The following is a 15,059-nucleotide window of genomic DNA, read 5'->3' on the forward strand; positions in this document are numbered from 1 at the left end:
CAGTTAAATTTTAATATTTTTAAGCGTTAGGCTTAATAATTAAAATTTAAGTGTTGAGAGTGGAGAAATATTGTAAAACATGAGTTACAGGGGTGGAATCTGTTTCTCTTATGGCTTTTATCCTTCCTTTTCGAAAATTTGAGGATAGTTGTGTTTTTTTGATGTGACGTCATCAGGCATGGTCACCTTTTTTCATGACATCACAAAAGGAAAATTCAGAAGTTAACAAGAAAATTCAACGTCACAATTAAATTTAAACCAATTATTTGCCGAGAACAGATTTTACACTTGTGAGGAGAAATATTTTTCTCACACTGCACAGGAAATGTGAAAATAGCACAAATATTAGAGAAAGTTTAATTCACATCTCTTAACATATTTATTACACAGAATACAATATGTAACAACTTTAGTTCACACCACTTTACATGTTTTATTACAGCTGAAACAGTACAACCACTTATATCAGAGGATCTTGAGGATTATTATAATGTTCCAGATAATGATGAAGGTTAGTAGTTTTCTCCTGGGAAATATGTGTTTTTTTTTTATTATAGCTCTTCACCTTTTTAATTAGCTTTTGATTTTCAAATATTTTGGCCATGAGCATCACCTAAGAGACATTTATTGTCGAAATTCGCATTTGGAGTCGATTTCACAAAAAGAACTTACGACTAAGATTAGTCATAAGTATACTGATTTGTTCATTCTTTATTATATTATCATGTCTTGGTGTTTTAGAACAGGAGGAGGGTGTTGTCATGTTCTAATCTCATTACTGTTAACCTTTCATCTGTTATCTCAGAAGATGCCACCTTGTGGTTTCTTATTGGTGTGCTTGCCCCTAGTGGATAAGGTCATGGGTGCATTACCCTGCCAGATAAAAACCAAGTCTTGGCAATTGGTTTATGTCGTATTTCTGCTAAGCATGCTGCATTTAGCATGGTTATCAGAATAATGTGTTTTGGAGGAGTGACATGTCTTCCCACAGATTTCCTTTGTAAATTGGCTCATTCAATATTCAGCTAAGTATGTAAATCTTGTATCAAGCAGATAAGTTTTCATATTACTTGAGTGTTCTCATACTTAACATGAAACACTTGCCACTGGACTCTTGACTTTAAACACCAGTGATTGGCTATCCATCTATTTATAATGTAGATTTGATTAAGCATTAGTTAAAAATATACATAGAATGGAAAAATGTTCTTGCCCATGAGGATTAAAGGTATTTAAATGAGCTTGATCTTTATTTGCATAATTTAATTATATTGATATGAAGTGACGGTGAGGTTTTTTTTATCAATTTAATGAGAAATAATAAATTTAGCAAGACAATTTTTGAAAAAGATGTCAATGAAGAAGATTTTGCATTGATGCCAACTTATATTTGTGAATATTTTTTTTTAGATCGACCAAAATTACCACCTCGCCATGATAGTCCTGCAGAAGAAATATATGAAACGGCAGATGATGGGGATGTTCCTGCAACTCCTCCACCTCTGCCCTCTAGTCAGGTTAGTGTATATAGACAACTCCTCCACCTCTGCCCTCTAGTCAGATTAGTGTATATAGACAACTCCTCCACCTCTGCCCTCTAGTCAGGTTAGTGTATATAGACAACTCCTCCACCTCTGCCCTCTAGTCAGTTTAGTGTATATAGACAACTCCTCCACCTCTGCCCTCTAGTCAGGTTAGTGTATATAGACAACTCCTCCACCTCTGCCCTCTAGTCAGATTAGTGTATATAGACAACTCCTCCACCTCTGCCCTCTAGTCAGGTTAGTGTATATAGACAACTCCTCCACCTCTGCCCTCTAGTCAGGTAAGTGTATATAGACAACTCCTCCACCTCTGCCCTCTAGTCAGGTTAGTGTATATAGACAACTCCTCCACCTCTGCCCTCTAGTCAGGTTAGTGTATATAGACAACTCCTCCACCTCTGCCCTCTAGTCAGTTTAGTGTATATAGACAACTCCTCCACCTCTGCCCTCTAGTCAGGTTAGTGTATATAGACAACTCCTCCACCTCTGCCCTCTAGTCAGGTTAGGGTATATAGACAACTCCTCCACCTCTGCCCTCTAGTCAGGTTAGTGTATGTAGATAAATCCTCCACCTCTGCCCTCTAGTCAGTTTAGTGTATATAGATCCCCTATTAAAATTATGTACATTTTATCTTTCAAGTACATTACAACCACAAGTAATTGCAGGAAAGAAACAAAAATCTTTTAAGTACAGTCAGTCGTAATAGGATCAAATTTATCTATCATTACTATAATAGTGTAAAATATTTATGATTTTTATGCCCCACCATCAATAGAAGAGGGGCATTATGTTTTCTGGTCTGTGGGTTCGTTCAATTGTTCATCTATTCATCCCTCCATTTGTTGGTCCCGCTTCAGGTTAAAGTTTTTGGTCAAGGTGTAGTTTTTGATGAAATTAAAGTCCAATCCACTTGAAACTTAGTGCACATGTTCCCTATGATATGATCTTTCTAATTTTAATGCCAAATTAGAGATTTCCCCCCATTTTCACGGTCCACTGAACATAGAAAATTATAGTGTGAGTGGGGCATCCTGTACTTGGGACACATTATTGTTTTTAATATATCGACCTGGTTTTAAATTGCATTTTTTAAGAAATATTAAAGTTCTCAAGGTAAACCTGTACTTGTTCAAATGTTTCAAGGAACCCTTAAAAACCTGTATAAATTCCCAAAAGAAGTGAACAAGTAATAGTGTCTCTGAAGTTTAAGTCATTGCTGATTTTGTACCATTTGCCTTGCAAAGTACAATTGCATCCTTAGACTATTACTTTTGGTTTAGAAACCTCAAAGTGCACCACAGAGTACTCTTTTCTTCATGTAAAGTGCTCATATTAAAACATAACAATCTGTAAAACTATCCTTACAGGATTAGAATAATTATAAAAATTGTAACAAAAACTCAATAGTCGTAATAAACCACTTAACAATCCAGTGTAATTAACCATAGCAAATTATGAAAAAATAAAGTGTTACAACTCATTTGCTGATTCATGGGTGCAGTTATTGATGATTGTGTATAGTTGTGCAGTTACTGATGATTATTTATAGTTGTGAGCCGTTTTTGATTGTTACGAGCTATTTACTCAAAAGTAAATCTGGACATTAGTAAAAAGATTTTTGACATGTTATAAAATTTTACTATCCTTTCATAGAACCTTAAGAGTATCTGTGAGTTGATTCAAGATATTTGTGGATACTAGCGGGATATTTATGAATGATTGCAATTTACCATAAGATGACAACCAATAAGGTCTTTTATAATACATCTGTAAATGCAGGCATCATTAGTTTTAAGTTAGACTAATATATTATGTATATTTATATCGTACTTTGGTTTCAATGATTTTATATTTTATATTAATGAGTTTAATTTGTTACAGCCTCCTCCAGTGAAAAAGAATATCTCAGTAGAACCAAAGGAACCGAAGGAAGAAGAAAAAGAAGTCTGGAATATAATTGATAAAAAAGACATTAAAATTTGTATGTATAAAAAAGAAGATGTGATATGATTGCCAATGAGACAACTCTTCACAAGAGACCAAAATGACTAAGAAATTAACAAATGTATTCTATTTGAAACATCAGTACATTTATAAACACAAATCACATATGTAACAAGTCAATAATAAAAATCATTGTCTTGTTTTAATGAACAGAGAATTGGATAACATATATTTAGTTGATATGACTTCAAACCAAAAAATATTAGACAAAGGAAATAAATTTGACGATTTAGCATCCAAGCTGATTGAAACTCAGAAACTTCGGAAAAATTATGTTATTGTTGGGAATTGCTAGTAAACTTTCATAACAAAGAAATGTATTTATTGCAGACATACGCATTTGTCTGTCCAATTTTAGTTGATCATCAATGTATTACACAAATGATTGTTTTTCAATCTTTTTCTAAACCCAATGTATAGGTAACATGAAGTCTGCAATAGAAGGTGTGATGTAAACAAGTAAATTTTTTGTGCTTTTCAATAACGAAGAATTCCACAAATTGTTGCAACCCACAGAATGATCGAAAATTGAAAATTAATAATTTTATTTTTTAACAACTATATCCTTTATTATATATATGTATATAAAAAAAAGTCCTGTTATTTCAGTATATTTAACTATTGGTTTTTTTTCTCCCTTAAACTTTTTTCTCCTTTAAAATTATCACTTATGCTGATAACATTTTTTTCAGTGGAAAAACTTGGAGAAGGAGAATATGGAGAGGTGAAGAAGGGGAAATATACCAGGAAAGATGCCAAAGGGAAAAATGCACATAAGGTATAAAGGCATATACCACACTAGTGTTGAGTTTATAACATAATTCTAGTATATTGTATATACCCTTTATGAGCCCCAATTACAATGTTTAAATATGTGAAATCAACAGGGAGTTACTATGGGCGCACAACATTTTAGCGAAAAATTTTGAACTGCTAGAGGATATTTTAGTGCCGACATTAGAGCCCATTTTAGCGCCGGATTAATCCATTAACCTGTATTCAGATAGCCCAGTTTAGGGAAAACTTACCAGGTGGAATTATATTCAGTGTAATTCACAGCAAACAATTAATGGTCAAGAGTCGTTCCATGCCCATTTTGATAAGCAATTTTACAGGAGTAGCCAGCTATTTGCATTTTTCTTGATACTATTATCAAATTGCAAACAACATATATAAAAAATACGAATTATAGACAAATATGCACCAAAATCTAGACAAGATAAACAGAAAGACAGTTCCTAATTCAATTCAATAGTTGTGTACAGGAGGTATATCCAGAGACAATCACATACGTTCTCTAGGATATAAATTCTAGGCTAAAACGAACTTTTAACATTTGATTAAATCTTTTTGCTGTATTTTAATGGACATCATATCACTGTCCATTAAAGTTTTTTATTTATTATATATTATATATTATAAAGGGTTAAGAATATTTTGCTGGGTTCTCTTAAGTGCTAAAATGTCGATTTTTTTTTTTGCTCGAATGTCCTATCAATGCGCTAAAATGTCCTTCGCCAGTTTCTATCCAGTCTAGGGGTATTAATTGTGGCTTTTTGCGTAAGACCCTGGAAATTTAGTGGCTTTTTTTACATTAGTTTTGAAAGTCAGTCTTCATTCTGCATATATATTTCTAAGTAATATCAAAGGCGAATCCAGGGGGTGTGGAAAAATTTGGTTGATTATATAGCGAATCATTGATGCATGACTGGAGCCCCCCCCCCCTAGGAAAAGTTCTGGATCCACCACTGAATATTGTGGGTTCATCATTCCCACCAAAATGTTACATATCAAAGAAACAAAGAAACCTCTGGTAGGGTTGATATTAAACAAAGGAGAGTGGATATAATTATTGAGGAATTTGAATACTTGTTTCCTTTTTTCTAATTTTATCTCAACAGTTTTGTTATAAATTAATAGATCTTTCCATCAGCTTATTTATTTATGAACATTTATATTATAGATTTTATTATTTTGGACATTCAAGTATTTTTTCTTCAGATTGATGTAGCAATAAAAACATTTCATGCTGAACTTGGTAATGATGCAGCATTAAAGAGCATAAAGGAGGAAGCTAAACTAATGTCTTCACTCAAACATGAATGTATAGTAGAATTATTTGGAGTTTGTGACTCACCATTTATGTTGGTAAGTAGAACTGTGTATGAAACAGCCAGTAGAAAATACATAGTACAAAAACTAATGAACATTTTATTTGAATCTTTAACTTATTAAACTTTACAAGATTGTTGTCCAGGGGGACCTTCCATTATCTACTGCGTCTTTTTCCCCCTTCCTTTTTACTTTTTGATTTTCTTTTATTTTTCTCCCATTCTGTATGAAAGTATATAAAAGAAGATGCGGTATGATTGCTAATGAGACAACTCTCCACAAGTGACCAAAATGACACAGAACTTAACAACTATAGGTCATTGTACAGCCTTCAACAATGAGCAAAGCCCATATTGCATAGTCAGCTATAAAAGGCCTTAAAATGACAATGTAAAATAATTGAAACAAGAAAAATAACAGTCTACTTAACCCTTACCATGCGGTGACCGTCTTTTGACGGGCGGACCCTAATAACCGTTATTTGGCTCCAATGGCGTTCCATACTTTTAGAAGTCCACTTTATGATATTTATTTTAAAATTTATGTATGTCCCGTCAACCTGAGGCTATCCATATTCACGTTTCTCATGTATAAGTAGCATTTTGAGCACAAATACGGACTTGGAAAATTGAAATTGGCTAAAACTCGGTTTTCTGGAGGGGTAGGCTTCACATATGTATCTTACACAAGAAGTTCAGAGGCATAAAACTGGCAAAGATAGTGCAAACCCACGGCCATATAACTACTGATCATTATTATTAATGAAATACGCATAGGAAACAACTACTTCCGGTTTTGTGTCCATTCGAAGTAAAAAATCGGCAAAAATCGTGAAATTCGGTATTTTGGGTCCAAATGACCTTCTGTAGACTGATGAATCAAGATCAGATTCACTCCGATCTAACAACTGTTGGGGTCAATTTGTTCACTAGGGTCCACTCTACACGCAGGCTACAGTTGGATACCTGAACCAGCAACCCTGGGTCTTCTGGGTCAAGAGAAGGGGTGAAAAATCGGCAAAATTGACGCTTTTTGCACCTGATGACCCTCTTTGGGGCAAATTTCCGCCAAAAAAATATTTTAACCAATTTGTTAAATGCCTTCCTTTTATCAATAACTTATTTCAACAGGTGGAGGAGTATATACCTGAGGGTTCTATGTTAGATTATCTAGTCAAGCATGGTAGCAAGAAAGTGAAAGTAGACAGCCTTAAACTGTGGGCTACTCAGATAGCCAATGGCATGCAGTATTTAGAGAAGAAGAGAGTTGTACATAGAGATCTGGCAGCTAGGAATATACTTGTTATGACTTTAATGCAGGTAACATCCTGGTCAAGCTATTCTTTATTTGGATATTACCCGCAGTATGAAACATAACTTTGTTTATTGGTCTTCCCATGCAACTTTACCCCTTTGATCAGTTTGAACTGGCCTTCATAACTTTTACTAAGAATTATTGTTTTAATAATAAAACCATTGTTTAAGACCTTTTATCAACTGGCTTTCTTCAGTTTATGTGAAACTTCTTGAACACACCAGTGGTCGGATGTCTTGAATAAAGGTTTATTAATACAATAATGTAATATATGTCCCCCTATTAGAAGTTTTCAAACAAGGACAAGAATTATTGCACAATGTCTGAACCAAACATATAAGTTCTTCATCTTCTTTGCTGTTTAACAAGATAAAACTATTATATCATTCAAGAAAAAAAACCTAAATACAATTTGATACTGTAAATTGAGGGGAAATTTAAATGTTTACATTTACATTTATGCTAAAAATGCAAGAGATAAAACTTTTGAAAGCATCATTTCTTTGTGTGGCATTTTATTATAAATTGCGTTAAATTAAAAGGGGATATAGAAATATATTTTGGTGTGTTTGTGACTTTACTATAACAGTAATTTTGTGTTAAGTTTAAATTTTACATATTTAAAGAATATATAAAGTGATTCATAGCCCCACAAAATATGATAACAAGTGGTAAACTAGTATAGGGTAATAATGTGCCAGTTGATAAATTTCTGTCCATTTAAGGTAAAGATTAGTGACTTTGGATTATCTAGAGCCTACTCTGATGAGAGCAGTTATTATAAAGCCAGTAAAGGAGGTCGATGGCCTATAAAATGGTATGCACCAGAATGTGTAAACTATGGGAAATTTACGCATGCTACAGATGTGTGGAGCTATGGAGTAACATTATGGGAAATGTTTAGTTATGGAGATCAACCTTATGGAGACAAAAAGGGAATTGAGGTATGTTCAAGTGGTATAATCTGTACTATGTAACAGTTATAAAATATTGTTATTTACTCCAAATTGCCAGGCATGTGTCTGTCAGTCTATCCTCTCACATGTACATTTCTTACCAGATGTCATCAAATTTAAATCAAAGGTTTATATCAACAAAGTTAGGGATAAGTAAGAAAATCAGTACCAGATCACCTCTTGAAAAAAGGAATTATATGGAAAATTGCATTTAAGGAGGCTCGCGGGTATAAGATTTTCCGAAAAAAGTTAAACTTTAATTTTTCATTACAAATTTTATTTATTATTTGAGTAGTTGTTACTTTAATATATGATTCAAAAATTATTCCAAAAAATCAATTGTTTTGGCCACAGCTGAGTTTTAAAATGTTGATATCATTGAAAAAGCTCCAAATTATCTCCCTTAGGTGTAAAATGCCATTTCTTTTGCATTAAAATTGAAATATCTTTATTAACTCATTGGTGACCTATATTTTTTATTGTTTTTTTCGAATAAGCTGTACATAAACTAAATAATTGTAAAATTTAAGCGAATTCTGTAATTTAGTTCTTTTTTTATTTCGATACTTCCCTTATTAGTTCAACAGAAAAAAAGGACATTAGCAAAAATGTATGTTTCTTTCGAAGGCAGATTGTGAGCGTAAATGAACGGTGACCCCATTTTTTTATTTCATTTTTCTTTTACGTATAAAATAAAGTTCGTTTATAGAAAAATATAGAGAAATCTCTATTAAATAAAAAAAATGATTCAGACCCGCGAGCCGCCTTATTTGCTCGCGGGTATAAAATTTTCAGAAAAAAATCAAACATATATTTTTCATTACAAATGTTATTAATTACCTTTAGTAGTTTTTACTTTTTCATATGGTACAAAAATCATTCCAAAAAATCAATACGTGTTGGCCCAAGGTGACTTTTAAAATGTAGATATCATTTAAAAAGCTCTAAATTATCTCTCTTTGGTGCAAAAATGCCATTTTTTGGCATTAAAATTGAAATATCTTTTTTAACTCATCGGTGACCTATATTTTTTATTGTTGTTTTCTAATAAGCTGCACATAAACTAAATAATTGTAAAATTTAAGCGATATCTGTAATTTAGATATTTTTTTATTTCGATATTACCGCTATTTCTCCTATTAGGTCAATAGAAAAAAAGGACATTTACAAAAATGTATGCTTCTTTCAAAGGCATATTGTGAGCGTAAATGAATGGTGACCCCATTTTTTTATTTCATTTTTCTATTAGGTATAAGAAAAAGTTTATTTAAAGAAAAATATAGTGAAATCCTATATTAAATAAAAAAAATTGATTTAGACCCGCGAGCCCCCTTAAAGCAATTTCACACACACGATTCTTTATAAAAAAGTAATTTAAGAACAAACAAAATAATATATTGGAATTACTACCCTTAAACAGATAAAGTATATGTATCATCAAAAACATTGGAACGTTGTGGACTTTTTTTTCACACACTAGTACCTAAAAACAGGTCTCATAGAGATCAAATTTCCCACAGCTTTTCTGAAGATTAAATAATGTGCTTACTTATCGTGTTAGGATTAATGAAAATGTAAAATTTTTAACAAAAAGGATTACATTCTCATCAATGTAACTGTGGAATAGGCAGGTTTGACTTAATCTTTATATTTACATTATAAGGTAATACAGTTCATTGAAGAAGGCAGTAGACTTGACTTAATCTTTATATTTACATTATAAGGTAATACAGTTTCTTGAGGAAGGCAGTAGACTTGACTTAATATTTATATTTACATTATAAGGTAATACAGTTCATTGAGGAAGGCAGTAAACTTGACTTAATCTTTATATTTACATTATAAGGTAATACAGTTCATAGAGGAAGGCAGTAGACTTAACTTAATCTTTATATTTACATTATAAGGTAATACAGTTTCTTGAGGAAGGCAGTAGACTTGACTTAATCTTTATATTTACATTATAAGGTAATACAGTTCATTGAGGAAGGCAGTAGACTTGACTTAATCTTTATATTTACATTATAAGGTTATACAGTTCATTGAGGAAGGCAGTAGACTTGACTTAATATTTATATTTACATTATAAGGTAATACAGTTTCTTGAGGAAGGCAGTAGACTTAACTTAATCTTTATATTTATATTATAAGGTAATACAGTTCATTGAGGAAGGCAGTAGACTTGACTTAATCTTTATATTTACATTATAAGGTAATACAGTTCATAGAGGAAGGCAGTAGACTTAACTTAATCTTTATATTTCCATTATAAGGTTATACAGTTCATTGAGGAAGGCAGTAGACTTGACTTAATCTTTATATTTACATTATAAGGTAATACAGTTTCTTGAGGAAGGCAGTAGACTTGACTTAATCTTTATATTTACATTATAAGGTAATACAGTCCATTGAGGAAGGCAGTAGACTTGACTTAATCTTTATATTTACATTATAAGGTAATACAGTTTCTTGAGGAAGGCAGTAGACTTGACTTAATCTTTATATTTATATTATAAGGTAATACAGTTCATGGAGGAAGGCAGTAGACTTGACTTAATCTTTATATTTACATTATAAGGTAATACAGTTCATTGAGGAAGGCAGTAGACTTGACTTAATCTTTATATTTACATTATAAGGTAATACAGTTCATTGAGGAAGGCAGTAGACTTGACTTAATCTTTATATTTACATTATAAGGTAATACAGTTTCTTGAGGAAGGCAGTAGACCTGACTTAATCTTTATATTTACATTATAAGGTAATACAGTTCATAGAGGAAGGCAGTAGACTTAACTTAATCTTTATATTTACATTATAAGGTAATACAGTTCATTGAGGAAGGCAGTAGACTTGACTTAATCTTTATATTTACATTATAAGGTAATACAGTTCATTGAGGAAGGCAGTAGACTTAACTTAATCTTTATATTTACATTATAAGGTAATACAGTTCATAGAGAAAGGCAGTAGACTTGACTTAATCTTTATATTTACATTATAAGGTAATACAGTTCATTGAGGAAGGCAGTAGACTTAACTTAATCTCTATATTTACATTATAAGGTAATACAGTTCATTGAGGAAGGCAGTAGACTTGACTTAATCTTTATATTTACATTATAAGGTAATACAGTTCATTGAGGAAGGCAGTAGACTTAACTTAATCTTTATATTTACATTATAAGGTAATACAGTTCATTGAGGAAGGCAGTAGACTTAACTTAATCTTTATATTGACATTATAAGGTAACACAGTTCATTGAGGAAGGCAGTAGACTTGACTTAATCTTTATATTTACACTATAAGGTAATACAGTTTATTGAGGAAGTCAGTAGACTTGACTTAATCTTTATATTTACATTATAAGGTAATACAGTTCATTGAGGAAGGCAGTAGACTTAACTTAATCTTTACATTATAAGGTAATACAGTTCATTGAGGAAGGCAGTAGACCTGACTTAATCTTTATATTTACATTATAAGGTAATACGGTTCATTGAGGAAGGCAGTAGACTTAACTTAATCTTTATATTTACATTATAAGGTAATACAGTTTCTTGAGGAAGGCAGTAGACTTGACTTAATCTTTATATTTACATTATAAGGTAATACAGTTTCTTGAGGAAGGCAGTAGACTTGACTTAATCTTTATATTTACATTATAAGGTAATACTGTTCATGGAGGAAGGCAGTAGACCTGACTTAATCTTTATATTTACATTATAAGGTAATACAGTTTCTTGAGGAAGGCAGTAGACTTGACTTAATCTTTATATTTACATTATAAGGTAATACAGTTCATGGAGGAAGGCAGTAGACCTGACTTAATCTTTATATTTACATTATAAGGTAATACAGTTTCTTGAGGAAGGCAGTAGACTTGACTTAATCTTTATATTTACATTATAAGGTAATACAGTTCATTGAGGAAGGCAGTAGACTTAACTTAATCTCTATATTTATATTATAAGGTAATACAGTTCATTGAGGAAGGCAGTAGACTTGACTTAATCTTTATATTTACATTATAAGGTAATACAGTTTCTTGAGGAAGGCAGTAGACTTAACTTAATCTTTATATTTACATTATAAGGTAATACAGTTCATTGAGGAAGGCAGTAGACTTGACTTAATCTTTATATTTACATTATAAGGTAATACAGTTTCTTGAGGAAGGCAGTAGACTTAACTTAATCTTTATATTTACATTATAAGGTAATACAGTTCATTGAGGAAGGCAGTAGACTTGACTTAATCTTTATATTTACATTATAAAGTAATACAGTTCATTGAGGAAGGCAGTAGACTTGACTTAATCTTTATATTTACATTATAAGGTAATACAGTTTCTTGAGGAAGGCAGTAGACTTGACTTAATCTTATATTTCCATTATAAGGTAATACAGTTCATTGAGGAAGGCAGTAGACTTGACTTAATCTTTATATTTACATTATAAGGTAATACAGTTCATTGAGGAAGGCAGTAGACTTGACTTAATCTTTATATTTACATTATAAGGTAATACAGTTCATAGAGGAAGGCAGTAGACTTGACTTAATCTTTATATTTACATTATAAGGTAATACAGTTCATTGAGGAAGGCAGTAGACCTGACTTAATCTTTATATTTACATTATAAGGTAATACAGTTTCTTGAGGAAGGCAGTAGACTTGACTTAATCTTTATATTTACATTATAAGGTAATACAGTTTCTTGAGGAAGGCAGTAGACTTAACTTAATCTTTATATTTACATTATAAGGTAATACAGTTCATTGAGGAAGGCAGTAGACTTGACTTAATCTTTATATTTACATTATAAGGTAATACAGTTCATTGAGGAAGGCAGTAGACTTGACTAATCTTTATATTTACATTATAAGGTAATACAGTTCATTGAGGAAGGCAGTAGACTTGACTTAATCTTTATATTTACACTATAAGGTAATACAGTTTCTTGAGGAAGGCAGTAGACTTGACTAATCTTTATATTTACATTATAAGGTAATACAGTTCATTGAGGAAGGCAGTAGACTTGACTTAATCTTTATATTTACATTATAAGGTAATACAGTTCATTGAGGAAGGCAGTAGACTTGACTTAATCTTTATATTTACATTATAAGGTTATACAGTTCATTGAGGAAGGCAGTAGACTTGACTTAATCTTTATATTTACATTATAAGGTAATACAGTTCATTGAGGAAGGCAGTAGACTTAACTTAATCTTTATATTTCATTATAAGGTAATACTGTTCATAGAGAAAGGCAGTAGACTTGACTTAATCTTTATATTTACATTATAAGGTAATACAGTTCATAGAGGAAGGCAGTAGACTTGACAAACCAGACGCATGTCCTGATGTGACTTATTTCGAAATGAAAAAATGCTGGATGTCTAAACCAGAGGAAAGGCCAACATTTCATGAACTGTCAAATCATTTTGAAACAGAAAAAGAATATGCTGACATAAGAGACTTTAAAAGGAGCACTTCACATTCAAAGAAGAAAAAATAATTTTATTGATTGTTTACTTAATGTTAAAGATTAATGTGATGCAACATTTTTAAATATATATATATATTCTATCAAGATCAAAAAGTTATACTGGTCATGTTTTCATTTTATATTTTTATAGATATATTTTTTGATAAAAAGAACCATTCAATTTTTTGAATGTTGATTATGTGAGAAGGATACTTAGTGTGTTGGATAATGTACAGAGGGTAAATAAACAAACTAATGACTTATATAATAAAAGTCTGGTCATGCTTAAAGACATTGTTGACTTATTGTGGTAGGGTAAATAGCCATACAAAATTACAGTTTAATTGATACAGAATTTTGAAAACGGATTACTCAAGTTATTTAATTTCAATAATAATAATAAAGAGTCTCTGGCGAGTTTATTAGTACTATTTGAATTAAACATGTTAAATAACGGGAGTTGATATCAAGCAAAATCTTATTTTCATGAGTTGTTCAACCTATTTCTCGTATGGACAACACTCCTTTTGTTTTAAATAAGTTAGTCTTGGCTTTTGCAAATACCAGTATGGTGTCATATGTCTATTCAGGCATACAACTTTAATATTAGACATTTTAAAACATTTTGTATGCTTCAGACTGTAAAACATTTTGTATGCTTCAGACTGTAAAACATTTGACAAAACGAAGATTCCAGATGAAAAGTGTGAGTGATTTGTATATCATTGAAGAAATCAACATTTTGGTTGCCAAAATTGCTGTTTTTGTATTTTTTCCCACATATAAGCTTTCAATAATTTTTTTTTAGCTGTAACTGACAATCCAATTTTCTGTAACCAAAAAATGGCACTAGATCAGGGTTGCAGGCTTGCAGCCAATGTATTTTTTTTTCTTATTTAAAATCCCTGACACAATTTAATTGGTGCTAAACATATAGTGTTAATGTATTGTTGATTGTTTATTATTAAAAGCATTTTTACTATAAATAATGTCTTAAAGTGTTACTTTTCCAACATTATTTGTCAACCTAATGCAGTAATAGGTCAAAGTTATCAAATTGTTTATTTTGAATTTCTGTAAAGCAAATAAGACTTCTGTGTGTAAACAGTTTCATTCATAACATTCATTTGAATATTTTATATTTATTAGAACCTTTTGTAATTGTAAAAATTTTCATATTTAAAAAGCACTTGATGTCCAAGTTAAAGTGTTTTTTTTGTTTGTTTTTTTATATTTGAGTGTATTCACTTCCCACACATAAGATTACTTTTGTTTTCAACTGAAACTAATAATTTTTTATAGAAATTGCAATTGGTAAATACATGTCAATAATTGCAAATTTTAGACAGTTTGCTTCATGTTTTCTTTAGTTACTGTCTGTTTTCCATAACTACATGTTTAAAAATAGTATATAGAGTTGGGAATCAGTTAGAGTTTTACATTCTTATAAATACACATACTAAGTGAGTTTCTTAGAAATAAGGGTTTATCATAAATGTATTCCAGTTCTGAATTTTGAATTGCTCTCTTAGTCAGAGTTTGAAAAATACATTGCAATTTTTAAGTAAAGGAAAACAAATCTCAATAGATCATATATTGACAGGAGAAAGAAAATGTTGTCAAAAATAAAATAAC

General features: G+C 31.1%; 1 protein-coding gene across 1 annotated transcript in view; it reads left to right on the plus strand.

Moving 5' to 3' along the window:
* LOC134712616 (tyrosine-protein kinase HTK16-like) overlaps positions 1 to 14,496 on the plus strand; it is a 40,546-nt gene extending 26,050 nt beyond the window's left edge. Inside the window, exons 11-18 of the mRNA XM_063574343.1 lie at positions 443 to 511; positions 1,411 to 1,517; positions 3,427 to 3,526; positions 4,242 to 4,327; positions 5,551 to 5,697; positions 6,792 to 6,980; positions 7,701 to 7,919; positions 13,245 to 14,496. Coding sequence (XP_063430413.1) covers positions 443 to 511; positions 1,411 to 1,517; positions 3,427 to 3,526; positions 4,242 to 4,327; positions 5,551 to 5,697; positions 6,792 to 6,980; positions 7,701 to 7,919; positions 13,245 to 13,454 — 1,127 coding nt within the window. The 3' untranslated portion in view covers positions 13,455 to 14,496. The remainder of the gene's footprint in view (positions 1 to 442; positions 512 to 1,410; positions 1,518 to 3,426; positions 3,527 to 4,241; positions 4,328 to 5,550; positions 5,698 to 6,791; positions 6,981 to 7,700; positions 7,920 to 13,244) is intronic.
* Positions 14,497 to 15,059: the final 563 nt, after the last annotated feature.

The sequence above is a fragment of the Mytilus trossulus genome, chromosome 3 (assembly GCF_036588685.1).
Source record: "Mytilus trossulus isolate FHL-02 chromosome 3, PNRI_Mtr1.1.1.hap1, whole genome shotgun sequence".
Classification (NCBI taxonomy): domain Eukaryota; kingdom Metazoa; phylum Mollusca; class Bivalvia; order Mytilida; family Mytilidae; genus Mytilus; species Mytilus trossulus.